This window comes from Danio rerio, chromosome 2 (assembly GCF_052040795.2).
Source record: "Danio rerio strain M-AB ecotype USA chromosome 2, GRCz13ab, whole genome shotgun sequence".
Classification (NCBI taxonomy): Eukaryota; Metazoa; Chordata; class Actinopteri; order Cypriniformes; family Danionidae; genus Danio; species Danio rerio.
Window position 1 is genome coordinate 11129605 of NC_141022.1, and position 24073 is coordinate 11153677.

The 24073-nt window shown below is 37.8% G+C and overlaps 1 protein-coding gene across 3 annotated transcripts in view; it reads right to left on the reverse strand.

The window, feature by feature from the left end:
• Nucleotides 1-24073, reverse strand: part of scinlb (scinderin like b) — a 63980-nt gene that overhangs the window by 13055 nt on the left and 26852 nt on the right. For all 3 annotated transcript variants that reach the window (XR_015477654.1, NM_213090.2, XM_087239155.1), the window contains 6 exon segments: nucleotides 21559-21691; nucleotides 18930-19018; nucleotides 17058-17273; nucleotides 9231-9364; nucleotides 9055-9145; nucleotides 2028-2198 (listed from right to left, as the gene is read on the reverse strand). Coding sequence is in view for 2 of the 3 variants with exons in the window: in NM_213090.2 (NP_998255.2) it covers nucleotides 2028-2198; nucleotides 9055-9145; nucleotides 9231-9364; nucleotides 17058-17273; nucleotides 18930-19018; nucleotides 21559-21691 (834 nt within the window). In the remaining variant the exon portion in view is untranslated.

Consider the following 24073-nt stretch of genomic DNA (forward strand, 5'->3'; position numbering starts at 1 on the left):
TAACCGTATTGCATGTAAGTTTTTGACTCTTCTAAAGCATAAAAATACCATACTATGTTTGCAGATATTTAAGAAACATGCTAAGTGAACATTCTTGTTTATCTAAAAAACAATGCTGAAGTCAAATATTCTGCTTTTGAAATGTTTTACACATTTTCTTATATATCTTATCTTTCAGCAGCCTGGGTTGTCTTGTTGGATACCAGCACATTTCATTCATTCATTTAGAAAGGTTTTGAAGCATGCATCTGTGACCGAAATGTAAAAAAGTAAAAAAGTGGCAGACTCTAAAATGAGATGCAGATTCAGAGTTCCACATGAGGTTATTAATTAGCAAATAATATATATTACGAACGTAAACATCAGGTGAGCAGGTTACATTGTAACCGCGTGTCCTGACAACACGCTACCTGACAAGATTTGCAGTGATAAGCAATTTGGCTGTTTGCACGAGATGAAACACGACAGAAACAGCAATTCAGAAGCACAGAATATGCACTCACTCACAAAATGGTAATGTTTATAATCTAATTGATATATTTTAAACCTCTTTAACATTATCAAATGCGGAATCACTGATGTGTGTTGGTTTGCATTATTTCACAGTTCTAAAGTTCAAGATCTGCTGCTGCTTTCAGTATATGGCACCAAATGTCATGTAAAATGGCATCCAAACTCACATTATAAGCATTTAACACTGAATAAAGCACACGAGGTGTAGCTGAGGTGATCATAGTCATAGTTTTCTGTTGTTTACCTGTGAGAAACAGAAGCTGTTTCTAATATATCATGTCAAGGTGTTGGTTAAAGGTGCTGTTGGTGATTGTCTTCAGAAGCATTTTTTGTTGTGCTGGTTGAAAGTCTCTTCACATTCAAATAGTACTAATTAAAGTAAATGATCTAAATGTATTTATACGTATTTTAATATTCGGGGTGAGGCATAAAACTAAAAAATGTTCATCCAATTAAATAGAGTCAGGCTGACATCTTTCATAATTTCCCATAAGTAGGCCAAACTGTCTGTCAGCAAATGCAGATTTAAACAACTGCTCAGACTTTTGTACGCAGCTCCGTCGACCACTGTTTGTGCTGCGCGTTTACGAGAGAGAGAGAGAGCACACGTGCACGCGATCGGTAAAAACCTGCTGAATAAAAAGTTTTTAAAAACCTGAATCAATATTAGAGTTACCTTTCCATGCTGAAGAAAGGATGACACAATGGCTGAAGGATTTCTCTTAGACAGGTAATGTTCTGTTTTAAAACTGTTTTAGCTTCACACAAAGCTGATGTAATGTTAGATGTTGTTGTCACAAATGGTTTATATCTTCACAGAAGTGTTGTTCAGCCGCTAAAATCTTCCGGTGAAAGATTGATAAGACTATTTTCAGTTTAATAAGGGACCTTTTACTGCATCGATAATGTAGATTTTAATTAGTTTAACAACAAAACACAAGTAAATACCGCTATTCCGCAGAGTCTCTTGTTTACCATGCAACTCTAAATATTCACTCTGAAATAGCATGTCAGTTTGGCTTGCACACCGCCGGACAAGCACTAGTTTAACACATGAGAGAGGGTGCTTTTGCTATGCTCGTGTTTAAGGAGACGTGGCTCTAGACGGCAGGGGAGGGACTGTGTTTCAGAGATTTATGCTAAACTGTTAACATTGTGGAAGATCACCTACTGCACCTGAAAATATTCCTTGTATCGCGTGCCGTTGCTGCTATTTAGAACACATCTTAAATCAGCCTTTAGGCTGGAGACCTGCTCCTGTTGGTCAATCTGGCAACCTGCACTTGAGTTTGTTTTGATCCAAGAATGCAATACCTAGTTCAACCACTGGGTGTCAAACTTACTTACATACATATATGTTATTCGGAATATTAATATTCCGTTTTCTCTAGGAACTGTGTCACAATACAAAACAAGTAACGGTCGCAGCTTCCGGTTCATGCGGACTTTAAAGCTGTATTACGTTTGAATCTTGTCTTTGATTTATGTATGGCAGTATCTGGACTGCTACTGACCTCAACAGCACGAGTGGCTTTAGAAGTGCTCTGCCGGATGTGGAAGAGGCGTGTGGCAGCCGGCTTGGTCTGGCCATCTTTGCGGGACGTCCCTCCAGCATGAATTATCATTGGTTTGCCCTTGAACAGACTCATCAGATGAGGAGGTTCATGACCCTGTGTCACACGCACCTGGGCAGCAGATTCAGAAAAAAAATTATGTATATATTTATGTATGTGTGTGTGTGTGTGTGTGTTTGTATAGATGTATGAGTGTGTGTGTGGGTGTGTGTAAAATATATGTATTTTACATTTACATTTAGCAGACACTTTTGTCTAAAGCAACTTACAGCTGAGGAGGCATTCAGTGATTCAATAAGAAGAGGCAATACACACAATAAGTGCTAGCTAAACAAATGAACTGTTAGTCCTCAGAGATTTTATGTGCTAGAGTAAGATGGAGTGTTTTTTTTTTCTTAAGAGAGAGAAGCATACTTCATAAATTATGGAACAAAATCAATGCCAAAAGTCTTGAATTAAAAAGCTGGTTGAATAGCACAAACTGAAAAAAATAATACACCGTATTAACAAGTTCTTGCATTTTAATGACTTGAATTCCAGGGTTTGTATTTTTAGGTCCTGAAATTTAACATATCTGTTTATTTAAGCTTTGAATATTTCAATGAAAAATATTTCAAACATGTTTTCATACTTAAAAATTCAATAATTCATATTCAATTTTCAGATTTCACTTACAAAATATTTAATACCCTTTAAAAATACGATGTATAATATTCAAAAGGTAATTTTCAGTTCAAATATTCGCTTCCATAAATTCAGTGGATCAAATTCGACTGTTAAAATTCAACATTACATCCGGGAACTGCAGGAGAAGCAATAGATTGCAGATTGAAGATCGCCAAAAAATGCAAGAACTTGTTAATACGGTGTATTATTTTTTTCAGTTTGTGATATTCAACAAGCTTTTTAATTCAAGACTTTAGGCATTGATTTTGTTCCATAATAAATGCAGTGTTTTTTTTGTAAGAAAGTCTCTTCTGTGGTCTACAGGTGGTTTGTCCTATATTGGTATATGTTTACTGATGATACATATGACTACAACTGGATTAATAAATTCATATGAATGAGTTTATTCAAAAGATATGATCGTTTACTGCAATGAATACATGTACTTTAGGCTTTTGTTCACATTGATACACACAAATGCACAACATATGGTTAACACATGCTAGACTCTTTCCTTTTTTTGTGCGTGCATGAGCGTAATTTGTGTTTCAAAGACTAACTAAAGCCTCATGGGTTTGGAATGCTATGGTGGTGAGTAAATGATTAAAATTTTTTTATTTCTGGGTGAAGCAACATGCATTTAAAGAGATAGTTCACCTAAAATTTTAACTTTCTCAGTAATTTCTCACCCTTAAAAGGTTTCCAACCTTCATGAATTTATTTTTTTCTGTTGAACACAAAAGAAGATGCTTTGACGAATGTTGAAAACCACTGTCCACTGATATCCATTGAAGGAAAACAAGCTAATGGTTACCAGTTTCCAACATTTTTCTAAATATTTCCTTTTGTGTTCAACAGAAAAAACAAATTCAAGTATCATTTATTCATTTTCTTTTCAGGATAGTCCCTTTATTAAACAGGGGTTGCCACAGCAGAATGAACCGCCACCTTCCACCTGAGATTTGTAAGTTTTCAATAGAATTTGAGTTTTAAATGATTTGACTCTTTCATCGCTGTTCTTATCATGATCGTCCTCTAGTGGTTACCAGCAAAAATGCAGCTAATGCTGGATTCTAAGTTACAATGGTTTATAAACACAATGGGGAAAATATAAGAAAGGAAACACTTAAAATATCCCCAAAATAATTATCATGTGAGGGTTTCCTGTGTGCATTGTATACAATTTTGGAAGCTAACAAGTGTTTAGATATCAGATTCAGATTTAGAGAATCGAATTAGTGGCTTGCTGAAATTGATTTTATCATGCATTCATTTTCCTTCAGTAACTTTGTTCATCAGGGGTCGCCACAGCGGAATGAACTTCTCAATTTATCCAGCATATGTTTTACACAGCGGATGCCCTTCTAGCTGCAACTCACTACTGGGAAACTTTATTATACTAGGCATGGAATCGAAAACCAGTTTCAAGGTTTACCGCTGCTTGGAAAAATGTTCTGTTATAATTTTTTATACTTTTTGTTTATTTATTGTTTAAGAAATACCTGTTTTAGAGATTAATGAAGAAATATTATAAATGTTTCTTAAAATAAATTGTGTTTAATGGGGAAAGTTTTTTTGTTTTGGTTTTACCCAGACATTTAAAAAGTATTCATTTTGGAGCAGTAATCACAATAACGTAATACTGTGAAACCATGGTTTTAATCCAAAGTTATCATATCATCAGAAATGTATACCGGCCCATGCCTACATCATATATAACAAATCTTTTTGTCTGTTTTCGGTGTTCTCTAAATAAAAGTTTAGTTGTTCTACCGTTGTTCTACCGTTTCAAAGTTGGGGATCAGAAAAGACATTTACAGTACAATTCTACATTCATTTCTATTTGAAAATAAAAATGGTGTACTGTTCATTAAAAAATACTGAAAACGTTCTCTCATGGTTTCTAAAAAAAAAAATAAAAAAAATGAAGCCATAGAAATATTTTCAACAGTTGAATTGTTTATTGCACTGAATAATATAATATAATATAATATAATATAATATAATATAATATAATATGATATAATATAATATAATACAATATAATATAATATAATATAATATAATATATATGACGGTTCATTCCACTGTGGTGATCCCTGATTAATAAAGGGACTGAGTAGAAAAAAAATGAATGAATAAATTATAATCAGGGCTTAACATTGACATTGGCGGGTTAAACAGTCAGTCCCACTAGCCATTTTGGCTGGTTGAAAATCATTTTTAAATTGTGGTTTTCTTAAAAGCAGGGTTCGACTATAAGGATGACCCAATATGCCAGCAAATGTGATCTTAGGATCGAGAAACAGCAAGACTAAGTTAACAAAAATAATTGCTTTCGCACGAGCAATAGAAAGCAGGTGAATGCCGAATGAGAGGATGATCAGTCGCGCTAACAGTAATGTGATGCGCGCGACTGTTTAAAGCGCGTGCGCTTTCCGGTTTCCTTGCTTGAAGCAACTGTGCCTGAAAAGCAACTGTGATCGGTTCTCTTTCATAAAGAACAGACAAAAAGTGATGCTAATATGCTGTCTTGCTGCTTTTAAGAGCTCCAAATGTTTCTTTTTGTAAGCAGCACCGGTTGCTTTCGCTTTGAACAGATTATTAATAGGCCTTAACCGTGTGATCATCCTTCCATTATCACACAGTATGTTTTTCACCTGCTTTCTTTTGCTTACGGTTATTTTTGTTAATATGGTTTAATTATCATTTTTTACAACAACATTTATGTGTAGTTAACTGGTGATATGAGAGACCTTTTAGCGAGGACAGATTACTGTGCATGTTTTTGATACATGACAATAAATATAGTTAAAAGTCAATTGTTTTTCTTTGTTTTGTTTTTTTTTAAAGATTTTTTTTTTTGTTAAATAAAAAGTGTAGTATACAGCTATATTTAGCTTGTTTTGGCACATTTAAAATTTGTGGCTAAGAAAAAATTATTGTTTGGTGTGGTCAGAGATGAATTTGGTAAATCCTTAATTTTGAGTTCTAAAAAGTCGTGTGAAATAAAAACTAATTGCAGTATAGCACTATAAAACCCTGACCCATTTGCTCATACACGACACACAAAATATGAAATGAATGAGGAGGCAAGTGGACAAATCTAGTCATTTTAGCATGTCAAAGTGCTATTTATGCATATGAAAAATATTTTTCCAACAACAAAATTGTGGCTAGTGAAAATGGTGAGTGGCTAATAGCATTGTAACTAATATAACTATTAATAATATAATTTATATACAAAAACTGCATTACTAATGATGCAGTAAAAATATTCCACAAATCAAGTGGAATACTATATCAAAAATTCACAGCAAGCAAAGGACACCAATTTATATATATATATATATATATATATATATATATATATATATATATATATATATATATATATATATACATATATATTAGAGCTGCACGATTCTGACTAAAATGAAAATAGCGATTTTTTTTGCTTAAAATAAAGATCACGATTTTCTCACGATTCTGTAGATGTAAAATAAAGGTATGGTAAAAACAAACATATGGCACAACATCGATATTAATATTATGTGTAGGTCTACTGGTTTCTGTAAAAAAATTCTATTCTATATTAATCTATTCTTTTAATAATTCTGATGTTGAATTATTATATTTGAGATATATGCTTGCAATCTGTCATATTAGACAATTTAATTCACTGGTAAAATCAGACATTTGCCATTATCAGATTATATTCAACAATATATAGGCTAGAGTAGTTATACTGACATTGTAAACATTTATTTTCATGCACAACTGTGTGTTCGCTATGAAAGAAAAAAACATATCAAATGCTTTTTCGCAAACATAACTCTAAAATGTGATATGATCATTTAAATGATGTGCACTCTTTAGGTTTCATTTTGACTGCTAAATGGTTGTTCATACTTAGCGCTCGGCTCCCAAACGATCACTCTGTGCCACAAACTGAATATTATTTACAGCTGTATTACCTGTTACTCGCAACATATGAAGGTTCTGTTCACTAAAGCAGACGCGTGTGCGTCTATCACTAAGTAGAGCGCGCGCGCCTGCTCTCTCTGTGTTAACAGCCCACGGTCAGCAGCTCACGTCATGTGTGATTTCCCGATCGACAAAACATCATTATATTAAGACAAAAATTACATTTTTAGGTGAATTACACCTTATAAATACAGTATGTGACTTATTCAACATCATTTGGAGGTGTCAATGTCACTGAGCAACGTGTGTGAAACAATAAAAAGACTCGTGCAGCCGCCTTTTCTTCTCTTCTGAACTTGAAAATACGATTGGCAGAATCGTAGAAATGCTGGGTTAAGATCGTCTAGGGCAGGGGTCACCAATCTCGGTCCTGGAGGGCCGGTGAGGGCGGGTTTAGCTCCAACTTGCTTCTATACACCTGCCTGGGTGTTTCAAGTATACCTTGTAAAACCTTGATTAGCTTGTTCAGGTGTGTTTGATTAGGGTTGGAGCTAAAATCTGCAGGACACCGGCCCTCCAGGAACAAGTTTGGTGAGCCCTGGTCTAGGGGGTCGAATCGAGATCGCGATCTTTTAACAATTAATTGTGCAGCTCATATATATATATATATATATATATATATATATATATATATATATATGCATGTTTTGCAACAAATTTTATAAATTTTATAAAATTTATAATTTTATTTACGTACAACTTTAAATAAACAGTCTTAAATTTCTCTACCATTTTTAATTTGGCTATGTCGTTTGTGTCAGTCTTGGACATTAGGCTTTCTGTCAGATTTCCATAAAGGTTTTTGCTTCAAATCTAAATGTTTGTAATGTTTCACGTTCTTGCTTGGTTTGATTCATGGCCTGTAACACTTAAAGCGACAGTTCACCCCCAAAAACCTGAACAATTTACATTTCACTATAGAAATTCACTATTTACTTACTTCAAAATGATTCTAAACTTTTATGAGTTTCTTTATTCTGCAGAACACAAAAAGATATTTTAAAGAAAGCTGGAAACCTGACATCCATAGACATCCAAAATCCCATACTACAGAAGGCAATAGTTATAGGTTTTCAGCTTTCTTCAAACTATCTTCTTTTATGTTCAACAGAATATAGAAAGTCAAACAGAATTGGAAAAAGTGTAGGGTGAGGTTTGTTTACAGAATTTCAAAGGGATTTAGGTGACATGATTTTAACAACAACTTATACAATATGCCCTATGATTGTGCACATAGACATCACCTATATACCATATGACTGCAGGTTAACTGTTTATATATAATGACATTAACTGTTAAAATCTATTAGTTACTAGTTAATTTCGTTAAAGTTATTAGTAACTAATAAAGCTGTGGCAACTAATAACCTGAATTTGATAGGCAGTAATGTGCACGTTTTGTAAAGCTGCTTTAAAACAATAACTATTGTAAAAAGCCCTATACAAATAAACTTGAATTAAATGTGAAAGAAACATCCAGAACCTGCTAAAAAGGCAATAAAGCACTCTTCAATATGTGATTTGCAATAATAGAGACTACATACTAACTAGGCATGTGACCAAATTAAACAAAACACCCCTAAATCAACGATCATAGATATATTTTGCCACTGAATATTCAAAACTTAAGGTCGTGAACTAGCAGTGTTGTGCTGCTTTGAAACATCACTGTAAACAACAGGCTAATAAAAATATCATTAAATAAAAATTGACAGGAGGAGGTGTATAAAACCTTCGTTCTCCGTGACACTAGGCTGAATGTCTTTGCAGATGAACAATGCAATAGCATCCGTTATTGTCGTAGAGTGCGCAAAACTGTTAGTAAGCGGGGCATGGAAAAAACTTTCAATGCTTTTCTCACCACTTTTGGAGCTGGTAGCTACAAGATATTTTAAAGAAAGCTGGAAACCTGACATCCATAGACATCCAAAATCACATACTACAGAAGACAATAGTTATAGGTTTTCAGCTATCTTCAAACTATCTTCTTTTGTGTTCAACAGAATATAGAAAGTCAAACAGAATTGGAACAAGTTTTAACAACGACTTATACAATATGCCCTATGATTGTGCACATAGACATCACCTATATACCATATGACTGCAGGTTATATAATGACATTAACTGTTAAAATCTATTAGTTACTAGTTAATTCATTAAAGTTATTAGTAACTAATAAAGCTGTGGCAACTAATAACCTGAATTTAATATGCAGTAATGTGCACGTTTTTGTTTTCTAAATGAATGATCATAATGACGTGTTGTTGTGGTTTTCAATGCTGTTTTCTGGCACAGATGATTTTTTTTTTTCACCTGAACTGGAGCTCCCCCCATGGAGTCGTCCAGCTGGACCGTGAGGAAAGCAGAAGCTGCCAGCTCATCCTGAGTGCACTTCAGCCCCTGCCTGAAACACAATCACACTCTGTTCACATGCTGCAAACACACCACAGATAATACAGCAGAAACACTATGAACTGGTGTAGACTGACCAGGTGTAGATGATGTACTGATCTTTGGTTTCCTTTTTGTAGGTGTAGAGGATCAGGTAACAGTCTCCACCAAAGAACTGGCCATAGGTCTTGGGATCCACCGGCACACGAGCTCCTTCCTCTACACGCCAGATCTGATTCAGACCAACATCACCGATTAATAAAACAATCTCATTGTGTATCTTCCTTATAAAATGTACAAGGGAGATTTAACATTGACCTTCAATACGTGTGAAATACAAGCATTGGATTCATTTATTGCAGGGGAATGTGTGTGTGTGTGTGTGTGTATGTATGTATATATATATATATATATATATATATATATATATATATATATATATATATATATATATATAGTTGAAGTCAGAATTATTAGCCCCCTTTAAATGTTTTTTTTTCTTTTTTAAATATTTTCGAAATGATGTTTAACAGAGCAAGGAAATTTTCGAAGTATGTCTGATAATATTTTTTCTTCTGGAGAAAGTCTTATTTGTTTTATTTCGGCTAGAATAACAGCAGTTTTTATTTTTTTTAAACACCATTTTAGGGACAAAATTATTAGCCCCTTAAAGATATATTTTTTTCTCAATAGTCTACATAACAAACCATTGTTATACAATAACTCTGCCTAATTACCCTAAACTGCCTAGTTAACCTAAATTAACCTAGTTAAGCCTTTAAATGTCACTTTAAGCTGTACAGAAGTGTCTTGAAAAATATGTAGTCAAATATTATTTACTGTCATTATGGCAAAGATAAAATAAATCAGTTATTAGAAATGAGTTATTAAAACTATTATGTTTAGAAATGTGTTGAAAAAATCTCTCTGTTAAACAGAAATTGGGGAAAAAATAAACAAGCGGCCTAATAAATAATTCTGACTTCAATTGTGTGTGTGTACTTGGATAATGGTACGAGTAAATACAGCTGTGAATGAATGTAATGTAATGTGCATATATGGTACATTTATTGTGTAGGGCCATACACCTAAAGCGCTTCACAATCATGAGGGAGAGTCTCTCCACACCTCCACCAGTGTGCAGCATCCACTTGGATGATGCAACGGCAGCTGCAGGACAACGCCGTGATATGAGTAACTGGTCTTGGGCTACAGGGTGATATGGCTGTGGACCTCAGAAGACATCAGTGTGTGTGGGCATCTAAGAAACTCTTGAAGGCATGAACTGATCAAGACCTTTGACCTAAAGAGCTAAAGTGGCAGTATGCTGATACTGATTACTTATGTTTAAATACAGTTGGTAGGTATATATATATATATATATATATATATATACAGTGGCGTAGCGAACGGGCCCGCAGGGCAAGCACCGCAGGGGGGCCCTGCATGATTAGGGGGCCCCACGTCGTCGCAATTTTCAATAATTGAAAATCCGGCAACCGCAATAATCAAACCATTGGGAACAACTGTGGTCGGAACCAAAGTTCACAGGTCTGTGTTCTCTGAACACCTCTCAAGCCGTGGACTACTTCATTCTGATTGCTTGCCGCCGAACTGCGTCATAGCTCATACAATAAAGTTGACTTGATTTCAAATCTCCTCGTCGCTCACACCAGAGAAGTAGCGCCACGCTGTTTCTCGCCGCCGGTTCTCATTGAAAATTAATGACTTCTGGCTACTTTGACGCTCTCGCCGCTTTCGGTTTGTGATCGCTCCTCAGTTTGTGAAGGCTTCCCCGCGTTGTCGCTCCACCCCGCCCCCCTTTCCCGCTCCTTAGTTTGTGATCGCTTCTCAGTTTGTGAAGGCTTCCCCGTGTCGTCGCTTCACCCTGCCTACCTTCCCCGCTCCTCAATTTGTGATCGCTTCCCTGCGTTGTATATATATATATATATATATATATATATATATATATATATATATATATATATATATATATATATATATATATATGTGTGTGTGTGTGTGTGTGTGTCTTTTGCTTGCTGTGAATTTGATTGTGGACCACATGGGAAAGCTAGGTTGCTGCCGGAAGAGGTGTTGTTGAGGCCAATAGGGGGAGCTCAACTGTGGTCTGTGTCCTAAGGCCCCAGTATATTGATGGGGACTCTATACTCTTCAGTGACGTTAAACCGAGGTTCTGACTCTCTGTGGTCACTTAAAATTGTTTCAAAAATCAGCATAGGTTTAACCCCTGCACCCTGGCCAAATTTGTCCTTCTGTCCATCATTACCATCCCCATATCATAATTGCCTGTGCCTTATGCTTGTTTTAGGATATTTAGGATTTATTGCTGTAAGGAATTTTCAAACAAACAGTTTGAAATAGAATTTGTTTTAATATATAATTTAAGTATACTTTACTGTCACAGTTGATCAACTTAAAGGAATAGTTTACCCCAAAAAATGTTTAAATCTTTTAATTTACTTCATTCAAGATGAAGGTGAATTCTTTTTCTTCAGTTGAAAATTACGGAGGAATCTTATCTAAATTCTTGGTGATTCAAATAATCCAGTCAATGTTTACTGGTTTTACTATTATTATTAAACATAAACACATAAAAACAAGTCCAAATTAATGCCCATGGCTCTAGGCAACACACTGATGTATGCAAGTTTGCATGAGAATTGTTTGGACTTGTTTGTATGTGTATATGTTCGATCTCACAAATGGATGACCACTGACATAATACAGTACGAATCACAAAGAGCCACTAATTCAGTTTAAAAGCTTTAATGGTTTACGGAAAAATAAAAATTGCCTACATCTTCAATGGCCTCAGGGTGAATAAACAAAGTCTAAATTGTCCTTTTAGATGAACTATCCCTTTGTTGTGTGTGGAGAGGTAAGCATGATCGAACACCCAATGAGGGGGGAGAGCATGCTCAGAGCCTGGCGGCTAATCAGCAGGCCAATCAGAAATAATAAATAACACCTGTTTGTTCTAGTGATTGAGCCGGAGAGACACCCTTCTTAAGGAGTAGAGAAGGAGCAGCCAGGGAGAGGAGAGAGCACACACACACCTGAACTGCTACACGTGTTGTGCATTGATAAATAAAAAAATAAAAGTAGATTATTTACCTGCTATCGCCGACCCTGTCTTCTTCTTCCCACACAACAACGAACTTTACTACAGTGGTGCCGAAACCCGGGAAGAAGAAGAAACTTTGCTGCCAGAATGACCACTCCGTCAAGACTGCCGTTTGCGGAAGCCATCCAGGCCCTCACGGTCCTCCACCAACAACAACATCATGCGCTGGTGGAAATGAGAAACATCCAAGAACAACGATTCCAAGTCCTCATGGAGGCCCAGCGGGAGGACCGCGAGCGAATCCGGAGTCTGCTGACCCAGGAGATCCGGCCCGCTCCGACATCTGCCGCCCACCCTCCCATCGATTTTTCCAAAATGGCGCCACATGACGACCCGGAAGCGTTCTTGGACCTCTTTGAGAAGATGGCGGAGGCGTGTGGCTGGCCACGGGCCGAGTGGTCGGTAAGAGTCATCCCGCTGTTGTCGGGCGAAGCCCAACTCGCCGCACAGCAATTACCGACCCAAAATCTCCTGGAGTTTAACGACCTGAAGCGAGCCATTCTCCAGCGGGCCGGCCGCAACCCAGAGGAGCAACGCCAGCTCTTCCGTTCGATGGAATGGACCGAAAGCGGCCGGCCCTTTGTGTTCGCCCAGCAGCTCCGTGATGCCTGCCGCAGATGGCTACTACAAGATGGCCGGACTGTCACTCAGATAATGGATGCCGTGGTGCTGGAGCAGTTCATCACCCGCCTCCCCTCCCGAACATCGGAGTGGGTCCAGTGCCACCGGCCCAAGGATCTGGAGACGGCCATCCAGCTGGCGGAGGATCACCTGGTGGCGAAGTCCAGGGTCGGCGAGATAACTTCTCTCTCTTCTCCCCCTCTTTCTCTGCCTCTCTCTCTCCCCCGTCCTGTTCCCAGGCCCAGACTGCGGAGACCGCCCACACCAGCACCCAGACAGCAGTGCACAGAGGCGGATCAGCAGCAGGTCCCGTTGAGGGGGTGCGCCTATCAGGACGGAGGGGTGGAGTTTCGACCCCTGGCTGCTTCTAAGACAGCGTCAGGTCTCTCTCCGGTTCAATCGGTTGGTCCTGCTGGCCCCGGGGGTATAGTGGGAAGGTCTGGGCCGATGCATTGGTGCTGCGGGCACGAGGATAGCGCACTAAAGAGTTGCTCCGCAAAGGAGGTGAGTGCGTTGATCCGCGTCCCCGCCACACCAACCATCGCCCCCGGTCGCGACGGGCTATACCGGATACCTGTGAGTATGAAAGGGGGTACATATCAAGCTTTGGTGGATTCGGGGTGTAACCAGACCTCCATCCACCAAAGCCTGCTTCAAGACCCGGCATTGGATACGAGCCGCACGGTAAGGGTAAGGTGTGTGCACGGGGATGTAATTCACTACCCGCTAACGGCGATAGATATTCAATTCCGGGGTAAAAAGCATAGCGTAGAGGTAGCAGTTAACCCGCACCTCAAACACCCGCTAATTCTGGGAACTAATTGGCCTGGATTTAATAGATTATTAGGAGTCTTATGTGCGGGTGTTTCTTGGAAGAAGAAATCGCCGGATGGGGGGCGTGTCGCTCAGCTGGGGGAATCCCAAGCAGTGGCATCGCGTACTGATTCAGGGGAAGGGCTGGGAATTTCCCGGTGTAAAGACTTTCCCCTGGAGCAGTCGCGTGATGAAACGCTAAAACATGCACTCGAAAGAGTGCAGGTTACAGATGGGCAAAACCTTCAGCCTGATCGGCCCCTCTCCTATCCGTATTTTGCGATAATTAATGACAGGGTGTATCGAGTGACCCAAGACGCTCAGACAAAAGAGGATACAACCCAATTATTAGTACCAAAGAGCCGTCGGGAAATGCTTTTCCAGGCGGCTCATTCTAATCCTATGGCCGGACATTTAGGTCAGGCGGCCACACTAAATCGCCTCATGACCCGATTCTTTTGGCCGGGCATCCACGGTGATGTCAGCAGATGGTGCGCTACATGCCGTGAATGTCAGCTGGTGAACCCACCGGCCACCCCAAAAGCGCCTTTGCGCCCATTACCAATTATGGAGATCCCCTTTGAGAGAATTGGTATGGATCTCATCGGGCCATTAGAGCGATCCGCACGCGGGCATCGGTTTGCATTAGTTCTAGTGGATTATGCAACCCGATACCCGGAAGCAGTAGCGCTCCGTAACATCTCAGCAAAGAGTGTTGCGGAGGCTCTGTTTCGTATAATCTCCCGAGTGGGAATCCCCAAGGAGATTCTCACTGATCAAGGCACTGCGTTCATGTCACGCACATTGCGCGAACTTTACGGATTATTGGGCGTTAAATCTATTCGCACCAGCGTCTATCACCCACAAACAGACGGGCTGGTGGAAAGATTTAATCGCACGCTTAAATCAATGATCCGTAAATTCGTTCACGAGGACGCGAAAAATTGGGATAAGTGGTTAGAGCCCTTATTATTCGCTGTGCGGGAGGTTCCCCAAGCCTCCACGGGGTTTTCCCCTTTTGAGCTTCTCTACGGCAGACAGCCCCGTGGGGTTTTAGATGTTGTTAGAGAGGCTTGGGAGGACGAACCTTCACAGAGTAAAAATGAAATTCAATATATCCTGGACCTACGAGCAAAACTCCACACCCTGGGGCGGCTCTCTACAGAGAATTTGCTCAAGGCCCAGGATGACCAACGCCGGCGTTATGATAAGGGCACTAAACTACGTAAATTTTCACAGGGAGATAAAGTCCTTGTACTACTACCCACTTCCAGCTCCAAATTACTCGCTAAGTGGCAAGGGCCATTTGTGGTCACACGGCGAGTCAGCGATCTCGATTATGAGGTAGTGCGTTCGGATAGGGCTGGTTCACGTCAAATATATCACATTAATCTGCTAAAGCAGTGGAGGGAGCCGGAAGAGGTGATGCTGGCTACACTGGTTACAAATGAAGATGACCTGGGGCCGGAGAGCACTGGCCGCCAGCGGCCGGGCGCTCTGGTCACCGGGGGCGACCATCTCTCGGCTAGCCAGCTCATCGATATCCGGCACCTTCAACGTGAGTATTCTGACGTGTTCTCACCCCTGCCCGGTCGAACTAATTTGATTCAGCACCACATCGAGACCGAACCGGGCGTGGTTGTTAGGACCCGGCCGTATCGCCTGCCTGAACACAAGAAAAAAGTGATTCAGGAAGAATTGAGTAATATGCTGAAAATGGGTGTAGTAGAAGAATCCCACAGTGACTGGGCCAGCCCGATTGTCTTGGTACCCAAGACGGACGGCTCGGTCCGATTCTGTGTGGATTATAGAAAAGTCAATGCTGTGTCGAAATTCGACGCCTATCCAATGCCGCGTATTGACGAGTTGCTCGACCGGTTAGGTGCTGCTCGGTATTACTCGACATTGGATTTAACAAAGGGATATTGGCAGATCCCCTTATCTCCAATATCCCGCGAAAAAACAGCCTTCACTACACCGTTTGGATTACACCAATTTGTGACGCTTCCGTTCGGGCTGTTCGGGGCACCGGCGACGTTTCAGCGCCTGATGGATAAAATACTCGGCCCTCACGCAGCATATGCCGCTGCTTATTTAGATGACATCATCATTTACAGTAATGACTGGCAGCGGCATATGCAACATCTGAGGGCAGTATTGTCAGCGCTGAGACGGGCTGGGCTCACGGCCAACCCACGGAAGTGCGCAATTGGGCGAGTGGAGGTAAGGTATCTGGGCTTCCACTTAGGTCACGGGCAGGTGCAGCCTCAAATTGATAAAACTGCAGCTATTGCAACCTGTCCGAGGCCTAAGACCAAAAAGGAGGTGAGACAGTTTTTGGGACTGGCAGGATATTATAGGCGTTTTGTCCCTAATTATTCGGCCCTTGTCAGCTCATTGACCGATCTCACTAAAAAGGAGGGACCGGATACCGTCCAATGGTCGGAGCAGTGCCAACAGGCCTTCTCAAAGGTAAAATCTATACTTTGCGGGGGGCCGCTATTGCACGCTCCTGATTTTGCTCTCCCCTTTATTTTACAGACGGATGCATCCGATCGGGGTCTGGGGGCGGTTCTCTCCCAGGAGGTGGCAGGAGCAGAGCGGCCGGTGCTGTACATTAGCCGCAAACTCAGTAAGAGTGAGGCTAAGTACAGCACCATAGAGAAGGAGTGTTTGGCGATAAGGTGGGCCGTTCTCACTCTTCGCTATTACCTCCTGGGCAGGGAATTCGTCCTCTGTTCAGATCATGCTCCTCTCCAGTGGCTCCACCGTATGAAGGATACCAACGCGCGGATCACCCGTTGGTATCTAGCATTACAGCCTTTTAAATTCAAGGTGATCCACAGACCGGGGGCACAGATGGCTGTAGCCCACTTCCTCTCCAGGGAGGGGGGGGGGGGGGGGGGCTGCAGGCCGGACGGCTCCCCGGCCTGAGGCGGGCGGTGGGGGTATGTGGAGAGGTAAGCATGATCGAACACCCAATGAGGGGGGAGAGCATGCTCAGAGCCTGGCGGCTAATCAGCAGGCCAATCAGAAATAATAAATAACACCTGTTTGTTCTAGTGATTGAGCCGGAGAGACACCCTTCTTAAGGAGTAGAGAAGGAGCAGCCAGGGAGAGGAGAGAGCACACACACACCTGAACTGCTACACGTGTTGTGCATTGATAAATAAAAAAATAAAAGTAGATTATTTACCTGCTATCGCCGACCCTGTCTTCTTCTTCCCACACAACAACGAACTTTACTACATTGTGTTCTTGCTAAATTAAAACACTACATTTACAGACCACCAATGCTTGAACAGTAGTATTTGAGAGAGTGAGCAGCTAAAGAGAAGTTTACCTCGACTTTTCCAGAACCATCATCCACCATGTTGTGCTGGGCTGCCATGGTCTTGTTGTCATGGAGGCTGGAGGCGTCAAAAGGAATCTGCTCCACATTGGCTATTTTGCCAATAGTGTAGGCCTTTGTAGGGCCAGTGGTTTGATACTTGTCCTTCCAGTCAGAAAAAAACTGCTTGAACAGGGTGGTCTCGCCCCCTGCAGGCAGAACTTGGATCTGCAGCAACAAGTAAGAGAGTATCAATAAACATACTTACATGGAATGTATTTGAGGGAACTAAAGATTACATGGTTCCTAAAAGCATGAATATTTACAGTTCCTTAACTTTCATCAGTCATTTTTTTTATACTTTTGTAAGCTATACTGCCTTGTAAGTTTAAAGTTAGAGTTAAATTTAAACAAAAATAAAGGTAAGATTTATTAAACATAAATTATGCATTATTTTGCAATAAATTCCATGCATTTTTACAGATTCCTAGCAAGTTAACAAGTTACATTACACTAAACACGTGCAAAACTCTTAAGTTACATGCTAATGTTACATGTTAAATAATTTGTTTAACATGGCAGATATATTTTACATGTCTATAAACATGGACTAGCAAGTTGCATGTCAGGTGTAAAAAAAAAAAGATTTCTTTCTTAACTTTAATGAAAATGTTGATAATTTTGTCAGTGTTCAATTGCACCTACTAACGTGTTTTTTTCCATACTTTACACTCAAAAAAATAACTTTTGCTGCTTGTTCAAACTACTAATCCAATACAATTCCTGTAGAACCCTGCATTTTTTACAGTGTAGAATCTTAGCATTAGCATGGTGTTACCATGTTTAGCACATTCCTAGCACGAATGAGCAAATTGCTAACAGTTAACACATTTGTTAGTATGAATTTAAATATTGCTAAACTAATTTAACATTTTCAACATTATTGCATGTTGCTATAGCATTTACATGCCTTAACACATGGCTAACACATGATGCTGCTTCTAGCATCTTTTAATAGGCTGTTAGTATTAATTAGCACATTGTTAAAGTCTGTGTGAACAAGAAGTCACTGAGACTTTTATTGCAGTAATGTTGATGTACTTGTTAACTGAAATGAAATATTGAGTAGGGGGTGGGCCTTTTTTTGCACATCATTGCCTTGTATAGCAAACTAAGTGTAAGAGGGGTGTGGTTAAGAATATTATGGCTGAAGTCATCAAACTGACATCAACAGAGAAAGACCACCACTCCAGCCGTAGAAGCAAATGGTCAGACATTGAGTGAACAATTTTTAACTTAACAATTTAATCAGTTGTTTTTTTTTTCTTCAGTGGATTAATTTATACATATTGGGCTCTATTTTGATGATCAAGGCACAAAGTCCAAAGTGCAGGGCGCAAATCGGGTGTATGATAGGGCACATTAATTGTTTACCCTAAGTACAACAATGTGCGTTACAAAATTGTACTTTTGATTTCATTCAGACTTAAACATTTTTACCTATTGCTATCATAAATTAGCTTGTTACTAACATGACAAAAACATTAACATTTTAACAAATTGCTAGCATGTTTGTAGCCTGATTTAATTAGCACATTATGCACTTGCTGCTATTGCACTGCTGGTTAGACCTAAACTGCATTTTGTTGCATAGTACTTGTACATGTGTAATGACAATAAAGTTGAATCTAATCTAATCTAATTAACCTGTTTTGCATGATTTAGCAAAATGTAACATATTATCAACATCTTAGGCATTGCTAGTGAATGCTAGCTATTTTGGTTCCTTTTGCTGATAAACCTGACTCAGATCAGATCTGGATCTTATTCTTGGAACTTTCTGCATAACAAGTGTTTAAAGTGTCTGTGTTGTACTGTTTATACCATTGTTTTTTTGGAGTAGTTCTTCTCTTTGATGAACTGCTCCGCTGCACTCATGGCTGCTTTGCGTTCAGATGTGGTTGCATTTGATCCTGTCAGGAAAATAAGACAGAGCACATGTTGAATGAACATCTTTTATCTTTATTAAAAAAAATTTTGGCACGTCTAAACAAAGAGGCTCTAGTGATCGGAGATGCATGTCAGCATTACAGAAAAACACATGAAGATGTTATCAGTCTGATTTATCTCTATAATATTGTAATGTTTTTCAATCTGAAATATTGTTATGGCTTATTATTCATTTTTATATATAGGAAGCTGGTTTGGTACAACTAATATAGTAAAAAAAGTGCCATAGAAAGAAAAAGACTTGACTTAAAAAGATAAGAGAGACATACAAAAAGATACAGGAAGATTCAGAGTGACTGATGAATAACAATAAATAACATCCAGCATAATTGGTGATCACTTTGTAATAATGAGTTAAATAAATTATAATAATCTAAGCTAATGATTTACACTGGACCTGATAAAAAAAGAAGAAAAAACATGCTGCTTTGCAAACAAGGCCTAATATTAGCTTAATTGAGGATTTCTCAATAATGGACCCTTTTCACAAGTCTGTTATAACGCGTTTAATAATCATCATAATCTTAAATCCTTGAAAGTTTTTAATATTTAGATTTTTTTTAAACGTATGAACATTTATATGCATTTATGAATGTATTTTATTATCTTTGCATCAAGTTATAAAAAACTAATTACCGCTTATACACTTATACTAAATACACCTGCGAGGTGTTTCTAATGCAGCGTCTATGACTAAATTTGACCTTATTCTTTCCTCTGGCTGCCGTTATCAGTCTCAAACAGTTTTTTCCTTTTTCTGAAAGTCTTGATAAAACCATTGTAAGGTTTTTCTTTTATTGTTTCAGCAAATAGGATTATAAAAAAAGTATTTGTTGTACTCTCCCATTCACTGCACTCTAAGTTTACCCATTCATGACATCTTCCGCTACTGAGAAACCCGGACGGAAATGTAAAAAGGTTCCATCAAAACTTTCCAATGCATAGATTTTTTTCTTTTCTTTATTTCAATAAAAAAAATATTTTAGCATTAGTTGTTAATTTAGCATTAATTGTTACTATGTTTGTTTTATTAAATAGTTTAAATTATTATTATTTTTAATTTAGCCATTTTGAAGGTAGGGTGTTGTTCTTAAATGTTTACAGAAATGTTATGAATGTTATTTTAGTTTAAGCTATTTTATTTCATCGATTTTGAATTAAAACGAGAAAAAACTGTGAGGAAAATAGGTAAGTGAATCATAACAACATTTTTAACATTTACTTTCTTGTTGAATGTTTATATTATTTCAAGTAATAAAATTTACTTTTATTTAACTACAATTACTTTGGCATCAGCAATAACAATGGCCATTATTCTAACATTGAAATCAGACATAAAATAATATACATGTGAAAATAGACTGAGAACTGAACAAATAAATGCACCCTGACTCTATAGGAAGATAATAATCATAATTCACAGCAGTTTAGTTTTTCAGTATTGTATACAATGGTATACAGTAAAACTTATCTATGATTAGCAAAAGTTAAATTCTACAAAACAAACACCAGATTTTTGGGAGAAAGCTACCAACTAACTAGAACAAAACAGACCTGATTTTGAAATTAGCATATCAAATTAGCAGTAAAAGACTGTTATGTCTGATTTCACAAGGAATTGTAACTATTTCACGCTTTGTCAATTTAGCGGCTAATTCGTACAGCAGCAGTATGAAAATTTAAAAAGGAGGCATGGCATCCAACCCCACCCTTAAACCTAGACTAACTAAATTGTAAGAATGAGATCCATTCATTTTCTTGTCGGCTTAGTCCCTTTATTAATCCGGGGTCGCCACAGCGGAATGAACCGCCAACTTATCCAGCAAGTTTTTACGCAGCGGATGCCCTTCCAGCCGCAACACATTTCTGGGAAACATCCACACACACATTTGCACACACACTCATACACTACGGACAATTTAGCCTACCCAATTTACCTGTACCGCATGTCTTTGGACTGTGGGGGAAACCGGAGAACCCGGAGGAAACCCATGCGAAGGAAGGGACAACATGCAAACTCCACACAGAAACGCCAACTGAGCCGAGGTTCGAAGCAGCGACCTTCTTGCTGTGAGGCGACAGCACTATCTACTGCGCCACTGCCTCGCCCAAGAATGAGATCATAAAGATTAATATGAATCAGCCACTAAATCAAAAAGTGACGAATTGGCGTGAGATCATGTTGGTTGTGCACAAGCATAACATTTTTGTTCAAAACTTTAAATAAAAAATATTATGGAAGTTGGTCTTTGTAATTATTTGTGAAGTTTACTTGCAATTTCTAGGTCAACTTCTGAATGGCTGAAGAAAAACAAAAGACTTTAGAGTGGCCTAATCAAAGTCCTGACCTGAATCCAATTGAGATACAGTGGCATGACCTTAAAAAAGGTGGTTCTTGCTTGAAAATCCTCCAATGTGGCTTAATTACAACAATTCTGTAGACCAAAAATGCCACCAATCGTGATTCCATGCTGATTTTAAAATGAACACACATGCGGCGCACCTTTCCACACAAACACATTGTTGTCGACTCCATTGTCCAGGATGTAGCACTCTTCATTTAACAGCATTTCCTGCTTGAATGGGCTGCTCTCGGCCACCTCTGTTGTTTTCATGGAGCCAGAGGCGTCGGAGATCTACAATAACAACAATAAACCACAGGACAAAAAAAGCTGAGAAAAAAAATACTGTGTTTAAGGCTTTACAGCTGTCGATCGTGAATTTGTATTAAATAACAGTCTGGATAAATAATAACAGTCTGCATAAATAATAAACTATCTGCATGAATAATTAACACAATAAAGTAAACATTTAGAACAATTAAATTCATAAAATATGTTATGTGTATAAATAAATGGAAAGTATATTAAATGTGTCTACTTTATTCTTACAATAACTTATATAAAATAATTTTTAAAATATTTAAAGCATTCCAGAGGACATTTTTGGGAAAAATCATTTATTTAGATTTTTTTTAATAATGTCCTTAATCTGAGCAACTCAAGACTTGGGTACTGTTTTGTTTGCTTTCTGAACCAATACACACACAAAATTAGGACTCGATTCAACAAAGTTAAGTCTAAAATTTTTCCCATAGGAAATGAATGGGGAATACTAAAACTGGAAGCATTTTTAAAATTATTATTTGTACTTTCAGAGGTATTAAAATTAAATAAAACAATACAAAAACTGCATAACTTGATATGAAATATGATCTACACAGTTGAAGTCAGAATTATTAGCCCCCTTTGAATAGTTTTTCATTTTTAAATATTTCACAAATGATCTTGAACAGAGTAAGGAAATTGAATCTGAATTTGAATGCTGAATACTGCGAAAATGTTTGATGATAACGTTTATAAATGAAGAAATGCTTCAAATAAACATATTCATATAATGTGACTATATTTCTTATAGACTTTTAAAAGAGGTACAAAAATCTCAAAGTTCATTAACAATAACTTAATCGGTGCTTACATAAGGGGCAAAATTATAAGGCGTCACATTAGAAACTGGGTTGGTTTCAAGGGCCGGATCAATACAGTTAAACAGTTCTGCCCAAAATAAACAGTTAAAGTCAGAATTATTAAACCCCCCTTTGAATATTTTTTCTTTTTTAAATATTTCCCAAATAATGTTTAACAGATCAAGGAAATTCTCACGGTGTGCCTGATAATACATTTCTCTTCTGGAGAAAGTCTTCTTTGTTTTATTTCGGCAAGAATAAAAGCAGTTTTTAATTTTTTATAAACACTTTTAAGGACAAAATTATTAGGCCCTTTAAGCTAACTTTTTTCTGACTGTCTACTGAACAAACCATCGTTATACAATAGCTTGCCTAAATACCCTAACCTGCCTAGTTAATCTAATTAACGAAACACTGTTGTTTTGTATTGGTTTATTATACCACTAATTAGCTCTAAACCAAGAATAATTAAGTTTTGTAATGTTTTATAGTGCATGACAAGCATAGTATGTATTGCACTTATAAAGTATATAAATAATTACTGGTAAAACAAGCAAAAATACATAACTCTTGAGCCAGTGTTAAATTGTTAACACTTTTGAAAATGTTATTTTAACTCTGGCCGGTGTGGATTATATATACACCGGTAAAGTGTTAAATGTAACTCTCACAGAGTTGAATTAACATTGGTGATTTTGCTGTGTAGTTAATCCTTTAAATTTCACTTTAAGCTGTATAGAAGTGTTTTGAAAAATATCTAGTCAAATATTATGTACTGTCATCATGGCAAAAGATAAAATAAATCAGTTATTAGAGATGAGTTATTAAAAATATTATGTTTAAAAATGTGTTGAAAAATCTTCTCTCCGTTAAACAGAAATTGGGGTAAAAATAAACAGCGGGGCTAATAATTCAAGGGGGCTAATAATTCTGACTTCAACTGTATATACGACATATAAATTAATAAAAAGTACAGACTATTTATTCTGAACTGGGCTTATTAAAATTATATAAAAGCATAGCGGAGGTGAATATACATTTTTTTATTTAAGTTTTTTGAACAATTTAAAAACATAAAAATGCTAAACTTAGTGTTTTGTAGAACACTGGCAGAGTATTGAGTATATGAAGTCAAAGAAGAATGATTAAAAACACAATTAACCAGTATTTCTGACCTGCATTGTGATACTTAAAAAAGAAATACAAATAGTCATTGAAAGACCATCAAATAATGTTCACAAGATTTATTTGTATATAAATCACTTTTACACTAAATGCCATTTTAATGGCGTTTTCGGTAAATAACATAAAAAAATGTACGAAAAGTTTTTTTTGCTCTTGAAAAAAAAGCAAAAAATATGATAAAAAATATAAATGTATACACTACCGGTCAAAAGTTTAGAGGGTAATATTTTTTCATGCTTTTATTTTTAAAGAAATTATTCTATTCATCAAGGAGGCGTTTATTAAATGTAAAAAAGTTAACTATTTTTGTATTGTATGCAGTTTTAAATTAAATTATTACTTCGGTCATTGCTGCTTATTTACTATT